The following is an 11,388-nucleotide window of genomic DNA, read 5'->3' as shown; positions in this document are numbered from 1 at the left end:
TTTTACTATTTGGTTTTAACACGAGCTTTTATTGTTTTCAATTTAATTTAAAGTGTCAAAATCTATGTACAGCAATTTTCTGCAAGTAACTTGTGATTTGTCTGTTGCTTGTAAAGAAATTTTTCAATGTTCTTAGGATATAGCTTTCCAACTCAATCAGCATTCTTGGCTATGCTATAAGTTACATATTTATTTTATATAATTAAAATTTATAATAAATATTTAAAATATATAAATTATATAATAACTAAAATTTGCAATAAAAATTATTTTTAAATATATAAATTATACTTTAGATTTATGATGAATAATTTCAATTATGATATAAAGTTATTTTAAATGATTGATATACTTTTCTAGAAGAAAATATTGAAATTTAATTTATAAAACAAGTATGAGAGTAAAAAAAGTTAATATATAGATAAAAATAAAAGTTAGTAATATATAATATTGTTGATAGATAATTCTTTTGGCTAATTATTGAAAAATATGTGAAATACACATTTTAAAAAAAGGAAAAATATTAACAATAAGAATTACTCTTTAATTTTAGGCCATGTTATATTAATATAATACTCATTAATTACAGTAAAACAACATATACCTTACTCAACAACTGAACTAGATCTTCACAAATTAATCTTTAATTTGTATATTCTAATTTATAATATTAGAGAAGATATTCTTAAAAGTTTTTGTAATTAATAGTAATAATAATAATAATTAATAATAATAAGTAATAAAAAAACAGTTGGTAAATAGTTTTTTTCCGCAAGTGACACATAATAAATAAATCACACACTAAGCTAAAATACAGCAGAATGCCCAATTTGACACAGGACTATAAATTCCTTTTTCATGGAAGCAAGAATTGGGAGTTTCATTTTCGTTCAATTATTTCTCCCCTTTTCTTAAAATCGAATTGAATCGAATCCTTCACAAGTCAAGAGTTAGCACACCCAAAAGAACGCGTTTCAGCTGGCCACACTGTTGATTTGGTAACACACCACAATTTATTTATTTTATTTTATTTTATTTATTCTTATCAGGCACGAAAAGCAATAGTAATGGAATTAAGCATCCTTTGTTGTTGTTGTTGTTGTTGTTTTTTTTTTTTTTTTTTTTTTTTTTTTTTTTTTTTTTTATAAATCCTAATTTTTAACTATTTTGCATTTCCATTCAAAGATTCCTTTCCCTCTTTGAAATTCAGGTGTTTTTAAGAGCCCCCAATTCTGTTGATTCGCAATTCAAATTATTCGTCTCGCTCTCAATAGAGAAGAAAAAAAAAACTGCGTTTTTCAAATCGGTAAATTGGTCAGTGTTAGGGTTTATGCAATTCTTATTTTTAATTGATTTATGTGCGTTCTGTGTTATTGAAGTTTAGTTCTATCAGTTTATGTTGTTTTATTTCAGTAATCTGATTCTGATGCCTCTTGTATGTGGGGTTAGGGGAATTACCCTTTCTATGGTGTTAATCAACATCTGAAACGGAGTGGGTTGTTGAAAAGTTAGAGTCCTAGCTTGTGTGATGCATGGAAATTGAAATTAATGGATTTTTGATTGAGAACATTGATGCATAATGTTTTTGAACTTGATGGTTCTGTGCTCTAAGAAATGGTCCTTTATTGACTTGTAGGCTGACACATAGTAAAGAATCATATTAATGTCGTCAAGAACATTGAGGAGAAGACTCTATCATGGGGATGTTGATGGCAAAAGGCAGGAGCATTTGGAGACTTCGGGATTGGATTCTTTGAGTGAGCCCTTGCTGGCAGACGATGATTATATTGAGAATAAGAAGGTGAGAAACTGTATGTTAAATGGGGGCAGGCTGAGTTCATTTTTTAAATGGTTTTACATTTTGTGATGTTATGTTTCTATGTCATGTCATACAGATATGTACTCTTGAAGATCTATGGGATGATGAGAAGAAGAAGGCGCAGTTTCATTGGACATTCATATTCTCAAACCTTATTGTGCAATGGGCTCAGTGGTTAGGTATGTGATGCTGTTTTGGTTTACCTCTCATACAATTAAGCTTGATAGTATGAGTAGTTGAGTAGTAGGTTGTTTCACTGATGTTAGCATACTGCAATGCCTGACTGTTTATTCATCATGAGTACGTTCATTAACTGCAGCTAAGCTAATGATGTTATATTTGTTTTTTCATATTAGGAAGTTGTCTTCTCTCTGTTCTAGCTTATGCTGACTGGCATGTTTTTTCCTAACTTTCTCAGATAAAGCCCTGCATTTAATCTTAAACATGAGTCTTGTGATAATAGTTCACACATTCTGTGCTATAATTTGTCGACATGTTTTCCATTGCTGTTAATTATTGGGTGAATAAAATTCAATACTTTTGGGACTCTTCAAGCAAAGAAAGTCAATGATCTTTCTTTTCCTTGAGGTCTTTCATTTAAACTCGCAACTAAAAGAATTAATCTTTTGTCTGTGAACTTTGCATAATTGAACATTTCTGGTGGAACTTGTAAGTATTAGTTGACTGAACTGATGGAGAAAGGTTATTGATAATAGGGTAGTAATTGAGTTTGGGGGCTCAATCACATGGTGATTGGTGAGGTACATGAGGTTTGAAATCTAAGGCATAGAGTAGAGATATAGAAGGGAAGCATTGCTTGGAATATGTAGTTTTTGAAAATACATGAACTTACTAAATGTGGGACTGTTTATATTTTTCATTTCTAAGAGCCTTGTTTATGATCCTTGGAAAAAATTTGATCCTGTACTTTAAATAGTTAACATCTGGGTTTCATGTATGTTTTGTCTCATTGTCTGTATCTTTTCCTCATTGCCGACTGGTGTACAAATAAGGAGGCAAGACCTGCAGCATGTCATGATTTTAATGGTGATTTTCTGACCTTTAGCCTTATTTAATTCATATTTTTTTTGCAGCAAATTTGGTATTAGGATCTGGATCTATTCTTGGGCGTCTTTTATCTTTTCCTTCTGCTGCACTAAATATGCAAAACAATAGGATGTTTCCTCCATCTCTAAGCCCTCTGCAGGTATGTCTAGTGAAATCTTATTTGGAATTCTGATGTGCTTGTTTTTGCCAAAATCAAGTAAACCAAATTCTAATTTAATTCTTTAGCAAATGAATTCATATGAATTATTTTAAAATTTGTGTTTTCTGTAATATAAAAGTCAAACAATTGTTATATATTGCCACTTATTGTTTATAACTTCTGACTGCCTGTTTTTCTTGTTTATAGATTTTTGTAGTTATTTCACATGTATTTCTTTTTTAGGAAGAAAGACTAAGAAATCTACGACAACGGCTTGAAGTTCCCTTTGATGGTTCTAAAGCAGAGCACCAAGTATGTAACTAATGCATTTTCTGTTTCTAATTTTCATATCACTTTACTGACATTTGCTACTATATCCTGCGTCCTATCTGTTTTATTTTTCACTTGTTTTCATTTTGCTGTTATCTTCATGTGTACCTTTTGATATCATTAGGCTGATTTTCTATTTCATTCTGCAATCTACATGCATGCTTGATATACAATCTTAATGTGTTTGAACTGGAATGTGAGCATGGTAATTGCTTGACTTGCAAATGCTTGCGTATGAGGATAGGGAAAATATAAAAATTAAATTGCCTCACATGGTCATGTATGAACTGAAAGGTGGACAAGCACAATGACGATTTGTTGCCATGTCTATATAGCATGGGTATCTAATGTACCCGTAGGATGTTTCTAAGAATCTAATATAAATAGTCAACAGAATATGCGATAGACATTTTGTTTTATTAGGATGACATTTGCAATCTTGTTTGGTTGCAGGACGCACTTAAACAATTGTGGAAATTGGCTTACCCGGACAGGGAGCTTCCTTCACTTAAATCAGACCTTTGGAAGGAAATGGGATGGCAAGGTTCTGACCCTTCAACAGATTTTAGGTATCTGGTCCAAAGCAATGCATTAACTTTAAGAAGAGAGGGTGGGATAGTGTTTTATTCAGCAACAGGTCAAAGACTAAAAATATTATCTGAGACCATTAAGACCTCATTGGTTTACTAATAGGAAATGGCTGAGAACATTTTGACTCTCTTATGCACTCTGTTGACTGCTGTAATAATCATGTGCTAATACACCGTCCTTGTAGATTGTACTTCTATATGTTTGATAGTTCAATTTTGGATTTTGAGGGGTAGTTTCTTGTGTACTTTTGGAACTAATGGGTTACAATCCCTTGGCATGTTCTTATGGAATGCAGAAGTTGCTTCATAGAATGAAATAATGGAACAGGGTATACTGATCAATCATTTTCTGTTAAAATATTTTATTCAAAACATATTTCCAGAAACAGACTATTTTTTTGACAAGATATTTCTCAATCCTACTATTGATCTTCCAACAATAGTTTCCCTGACCTCTGATCTTTACACAGTTAACTTTACGTTCTTTGCTTTTTTTGGGGAATTGTGATTAGTTAATATTAACTTCTAACCATGGTGTGCAGGGGTGGAGGATTTATTTCATTAGAGAATCTCATCTTCTTTGCGATGAAGTATCCTGTAAGTTTCTTCCATTGCATTTGCATTCATGCACACATTAATGAGCATGTTTAATATTTCTTATCAATACATTATTATTGATTATCCTTTTCATTATATTTAAAGTTATAATTTGCTTACCGATTTCTCTCTCAAGGCCAAATTCTACCCCCATCCTTGTAAAAAGAGAGTGATTTACTTTATTACCTTTGTGGTAAACTTCTATCTATTTGTGCATGATTGAAATTGGCACATTATTTATCCACTTTGATTCAGAAATTACCAGATTGCTATATAATATTCCATTGTGATTAAGAAAATAAGCTATTGTATTTTATGTATCTGCTAACTTCTTTTTTTTTTGCCCTGGGGGGAGGGAGTTTGTCAAGCTTAAATATTTTCTGTTTATGAGAAAAAAATATTTTATAAAGGAAAACAGAAAAGTTTCTGGGATAAAGATAAGATATCCCTGTGAAAGGAGAAACTAAAAGAAAATGGAAAATACTAGATTACACTGGCTTTCACAATGAGTTGCTTCCTGAGGTGATGGCGTATCAGTGTATCCACAGTCTGTCCTCTTTAGTGGCTAAAAGTGTAACAAAATCAGCTGTCAGAAAATAGTGAGCCTATTAAGTAAAAAAAAAAATGAAGTTCTACACAGCTATCCAATCTCTCTGTATATCAGAGTGAAGCTTCCGTAAGAAAAATCTCTATTGCAAAGACCAAAGAGAGGCCACCAAAAACACAACCCTATTCCATGCATATGCAAGGGCAATTTCTATGGACAAAATCAGAAAACATGTAGGGGGAAATGAAACAGACTTGCAAAAGCATGCATTCTACATTTCTACTCTTACCACTAACCAGCTACACATGAAAATGATATGTAGACAGCGTTTCAGCTGTTTTTGAAAGAATCATGAAATAGCATATTTTCCCAAATGTGTTATGAGGCTAGTTCAGAACAAGGTGCCAATTTATTTATTTATTTATTTATTTTTGCATTTTGAGAAGGCATCACTGTAGAATTCTGTCGTTTTCTTGGTCAATAGTGGGTGTGCCTTTCAACCTCAGTAGCTTTTTCATGAGGCTAATTCAGAATTTTGACGTTATTAGCAGATTTTCCCAAATATACACTCATTTCTCTGACGGAGAGGCTATGCAAGCTATACCCTCATTTCTCTGGTGTGAGCATTACTTTCCAGTTAAAGGTTCCAGAAAATAGCATACTCATCAAACTGCCACATTTTGCCCTCATTTCTCTGATCAAACTACTTAGCTTGTGTGGCGTTGAGGGCATGCCCAACATTCACCAAAAACTTGCAAAAGCCTATTCATACTGTATTTGACAGCTGGTCCATGTAAAAATAAATGTTGCTGTTTCTGAATTAGTGTAGCAAATTACACCCATATTTGAAGACAAATTCATGTTTGATTTAAGAAGACTTCTTTTAAAAATTCCCTAGTGGTTATATAAGAAAACCTTAATGTAAAATTCTTGATACTGCACTGCTATAGGCTCACCAACTTTTCCTTGTGTATGCGGTCCTCATATTTCTCTCAATTATATAAAATTTCAATTTACTGTTGATAAAGCCTTTTTTTTTTCCTCTGTGCATTTCTACTTTCAAGGCTTTATAAGCAGTAGTTGATTTTGTGTTCATTCTGCATGTTTAAAAACGTTTTTTTTCTGTATTACACACTTGCGTGAAAACAGCAGGTCTACACAATGTGTTACATAGTTTATTAAGTAGCTTGATTTTGGTTAGTTAAGCACGTTTCTACTTGTCACTGTCATAGGATTCATTCCAGCGATTATTGCATAAACAAGATGGAACCAGAGCTGAGTGGGAATACCCATTTGCAGTAGCTGGAATCAATATTTCTTTTATGTTAGCACAGATGCTGGATCTTCAAGCAGGTAGCATATATTCTAGTAGTTAAGTTTATTGTAGAATCTTGTTTCACCATTACGCCTTCACAGATTTAAGATTATTTTGGGGGTTTCCTTTTTTGCACCTAGTGTTGATGTTTGTTTATTACTCACTCATATGTAAACTCAACTGATGCAACTATTTTACTTGCAGGGCTTCCATCTTCTTTGTCCGGAATTCGTTTTCTCAAATTGCTTGAAGAAGATGAAATGGCATTTGATATCCTTTTTTGTGTTGCCTTTCAAATGATGGATGCTCAGTGGCTAGCAAAGCGTGCGTCATATATGGAATTTAATGTAATGTATTGTTAAATTGTATTTGTCCATTGATTAATTATTTTTGTTATTATGTGACAATTTCCGTATTCATTTATAATTTCTTCTTTAGGATGTTTTGAGATCCACAAGAACGCAGTTAGAGCGTGAGCTTGGTCTTGAAGACATCTTCAGCGTGAAAGATTTACCTGCTTACAACATGTTGAGATGATTGACAATTGCCTTTCAGTTCAACATTTCTCTTCCTTTTTTTTTTGTTTCTTTTGGCGGAGAATGTTACATGAAATGTATCTAAAGCATTTGTCATTTTATCTCTATATAGAAACGTGAAAATCAAATATCAGATCAATCTTTCTGCTGATTTCCATCACCTTTGTATTTAAGCGTGTATTAGCATTTAGGAAATTCTTCATAAAATTTATCGTCGCACTAATTACTATAAGTCTATCATGCCAAGTATGACAGCTTGAGTGTGGATCCAGTCTCCCTATTTTATAATTGAAGATGATAATTTCATACCAAAATATGCAAGCTACTTTTGTGCCAATAATCAATCTGTAATTATGTAAATAATCAGCTTCATGGGCTTCGTTTTTAGTGGTTTTAAGTAGGGAGTTTCTAGGTGCACCCAGCAATTATGTGCATAGTTCTTTCGTATGAAAGTACTCGTGTTTATTTTTAAAACTTTTAAACAAGGACAATTTTGTCCATGCACATAATTGCTGGGTGCACTAGCAATGTTGCTGGGTGCACCTAGCAACTCCCTTTTAAGTAAAGCTTCATGTGTTTTTGTTGGCTTGATCACTGATTGGGCTCGGTTAAATTAACCCGTTTCATTTTTTGTTTGTTTAAATTTATATGATTTTTAAAACGAAAAAAAAAAAGAAGAATAACATTTTCATGTCAAATAGGTACATAAAGCATGTTTTTCTTGAGTTCGAACTAGCTTGTGGCTTGTTGGTTTTGTTTAGAGTCTGACCCAGCCTGTAAAACTATGGGGTCAGGCTCAATGAATCGGACTAGTTTTGACAATTCTGGTTTTAAAGATGTGAATTTTTTTGCATGAAATTGTGATAAGATCTAAAGTGTAGAATAGAAAAGAAAATATCTAAGTATTTTATGGGTTTTTGTGAGTTAAAGTTCAAATTGGACTAAAAAGATCTAGATTTAATTTGTATTAAAAAATTTAAGTTTAGTCTACATTCCATTAAATGGTTGGGACGGATGATTGCAGGTTACAAACTATAGCATATCAGGTCTAAATTTCAAATTCAAGGTTATTCTTCCTGCACCGTATGATTTTCTTCTACACCCAACAATTAAAGTGATCAAATTACCCTTCACTTAAAATTGAAATACACTCATCCCCTCCCTCATGACACAACATTCATTTACGGATCCTTGTTGCACCACCACAAGTCTCTCCCTTGAGTTCATCCCTTCGTTCATCTTCACCATTATGTGGATCATCTTCATGGTGGTATCGCCTCCCGCTATTACCATCGTTGTGAGTACCCCTATCCCCCCAACTGTGTTTGTTTTATTTTTACTACGTTAAACCCATACGGATTAGTAATCCATATAGATTAGATCCATACAGATTACCGTATGATCCATAGGGATTCCCAATCTGTATTTTTGTTTATTTTTAATTATTTTTTAATAAATTATTAATTTAATTAATTTTTTAATTTAAAAATCAATGTTTAAATTTTGTTGTTATTTAATTATTTTATAAATAACTATTGTTTATTTTAAATATTTTTTACTCAATTGACTATTTTTATTTATTTATTTTCTTTTAAATAATTTATTTATTTAATAAATAATTTATTTAATAATTTTTTATTTAAAAATCAATGTATAATTTTTTTTGTTATTTAATTATTTTATAAGTAACTATTTTAATACATTTATATATTTAAAATAGTTATTTATAAAAAATTTAAATAACAAAAATTCCAAATTCTTATAATGTATATATATTTTAGTATTTAGTTAAACTAACAATGATAATATTGCATATGAAAAATGGTTTTTTATTAATATATTTTTATGAATATTATTACATTAACAATATTAGATATATATATATATATATATATATATATATATATATATATATATATATATAGGTTTTGGAAGTATAAAAAAATTATAAAAATGAATTTCTTCATTTATTTATAAATATTTAAAAGTATTAAAATAGTTATTTATAAAATAATTAAGTAGTTTTTTTAATTAGAAATAAAAATTAAAATATTACTTTAAATTTGATCATATATTTTAGTTTGTTAGAATTTGTGATGTGAAGTATACATTTTTTAAAAAATGAATTTCTACATTGATTTATGAATATATAAAAGTATTAAAATAGTTATTTATAAAGTAATTAAATATTTATTTATGAATTATTAAAATAGTTATTATAAATAAATCTATTTATTTTTTAAAAAATTCATGTTGAAATTTGTTTAAAATCTTCTACATTAGATAAGTATGTCGATGTATCAATAAATATATTTTTTTAATATATATTATCATAATTTTTTTACTGCATATACTAATATATTACATTGAAATTGATAAATATATTTATGAAAATGTATATCTAAATTTTCATATCTTATATACTTGTATAAACTACTTAATGTAATAATATTTACACAAATATATTAAAAAATATAACTAAATTTATAAAAAAAAAACATTCAAAATAATTTTTTTAGGTTATACGGATTAACAATCCGTATAACATATGGATTTTTGTCAATCCATGAGGTTCATATGGATTTGTATGTTTATTACAGATTTGCACAGATCGAACTTCAAGTTGTAGACGAAAAAAATTTACCTCCTTTGCCTTTGCATTGCAACACCTACCACGACGACAACCATGAACTGTGAATGAACCACCGTGATAATGCACCTCAACCAAACTAACCACAACAACAAAGGGGGAGCTCAACCGAAACGAAGAATGGTGTATGAAGAAAAAAAACAAAGACATTTTTTTAGTAATAAAATATCACTTAAGATCGTTGATGTCGTAAATGTTTATCGTTTGTTAGTCTTATCTTATTTTCATCCTATTATTAGTGCTCTTTAAACCCTATCTAAAATCTTATTTTCATTCTATTTTTATTTTTTTTAAACCCTAATTTTGAACCCCATCTTCATTATATAATTATGTATATTACATGTAACATTATGCATTTTCCCCTTAGACGAGGTTCAAAATAAAGATTTAAAGAACAATAAAAATACTGTGAAAATAAGATTTTAGATAAGATTTAAAGAACACTAATGATAGGATGGAAATAAAACTAACAAATATGAGGGTGTAAGATAAGCATTTACAATGTCAATAATATCGAGAGATATTTTATTACTACCATAAATGTCTTTCTAAAATAACATATACCTATTCCAGAAATGTATTTATGGAACTATGATACATAATTCTAGAAATACATTTCCAAAACTATGTATCATAGTTTTGGAAATACATTTGCAGGATAAGTATATATTATTCTAGAAAGATATTTTCAGAAAGGTAAAGAGATTTCATAGGGTGTATTCCTTTAAGTAAAAAGGGTATAATGAGTAATTAAGATGTAAAATGAGACTATATGGTGTACTTAGTAAAAAATGGGGTGTAAATAGAAAGTTAGTTGTTCTAAATATGGTGCAACTACATTTTGTGGGGGTAAGCTTTGAGCTAAAAGGCCTGTATTTTAATTTTGCTCAAGATTTAAAGTTTAAGTCTAGCATTTTATATCAAACAAGTTTGGACTAGGTTGATTGCTTATAGGATGTGTCATAGATGAAGCCTAGATAAGGCTAAAAGGACCTATATTTTGATATTGCTCCAAATTTGAAGTCTATGTCCAACATTTCATTAAGTAGGTTTGAGTCAAACTGGTCCTAGACACGATACGAGACATAAACTATAATGAGTTAGGCCAGGAAAGTCTATATTCAATTTAGGTTAGTAAAATAAGGTCAAGCCTAATTTGTACTAGGGTTTTGTGTGCTAAACTCAAATTGAGACATGATAAGATCAAGTTAAAAAAGCTCAAATTTATTGTGTCCAAAATTTATGTCTAACACCTATATTTCATGGAGTGGGCTTGAGCCGATTATAGATATAGGTTGTGAGTTATAGCATGGCAAACTAAAAAGCCTATTCATTTAAGGAATGAGGCACAAGCTCACTAAAAGTCCAATTTGAAATAACAAAGAAACCTAATAGAAGGGGATTGAATTGTGAGTTGTGTCATTTTTGAAAACTTTTTGAAAACAAAAGTTTTCTTTCGTTTTAAGCACTTTGTAAAAGATTTGTCCATAAAAATGACATGAATGTGTGTCTGTGTGAGAGATTACAGATGTTTATATTGGTTCACACTTAAACCAAGAACTATGTCTAGTTCCTTCAACTTAGAAGATTTTCATTAAACAAACTGCTATAATAACATGTATTCTCTAAGTCTCTTCAAACTTTACGACCAAGCAATCTCAATCCAAGATTATTTCATCTCAAGTATTCTTTAATAGTTTGGGATAATTACAACAACTCATTTCTATAGAGAAAGAAATCATTGTGTCGGTGGATTAACAAATTTTCCTTGTGAAAGTCGGATAAACACCATTAGGT

General features: G+C 30.2%; 1 protein-coding gene across 3 annotated transcripts; it reads left to right on the top strand.

Annotated features, from left to right (window-relative positions):
* Positions 1-818: 818 nt before the first annotated feature.
* Positions 819-7,092, top strand: LOC100777764 (ELMO domain-containing protein A). Of its 3 annotated transcripts, none has more exons than XM_014771539.2 (11): positions 820-998; positions 1,211-1,306; positions 1,637-1,801; positions 1,896-1,998; positions 2,914-3,026; positions 3,270-3,338; positions 3,810-3,925; positions 4,489-4,543; positions 6,323-6,443; positions 6,610-6,752; positions 6,844-7,092. In XM_014771539.2, the coding sequence occupies exons 3-11, from the start codon at positions 1,664-1,666 to the stop codon at positions 6,940-6,942; spliced, it is 957 nt and encodes a 318-aa protein (XP_014627025.1). In that variant the 5' UTR covers positions 820-998; positions 1,211-1,306; positions 1,637-1,663; the 3' UTR covers positions 6,943-7,092. The 3 variants fall into 3 exon arrangements, with proteins under 3 accessions (XP_003554071.1, XP_014627025.1, XP_006604283.1); XM_006604220.3 differs by having other exon boundaries at positions 1,211-1,314; XM_003554023.4 differs by lacking the exon at positions 1,211-1,306 and having other exon boundaries at positions 819-998.
* Positions 7,093-11,388: the final 4,296 nt, after the last annotated feature.

The sequence above is a fragment of the Glycine max genome, chromosome 19 (assembly GCF_000004515.6).
Source record: "Glycine max cultivar Williams 82 chromosome 19, Glycine_max_v4.0, whole genome shotgun sequence".
NCBI lineage: Eukaryota > Viridiplantae > Streptophyta > Magnoliopsida > Fabales > Fabaceae > Glycine > Glycine max.
The sequence above is the reverse complement of the archived record's forward strand: the minus strand, read 5'-3'. Positions and strand labels throughout refer to the sequence as shown.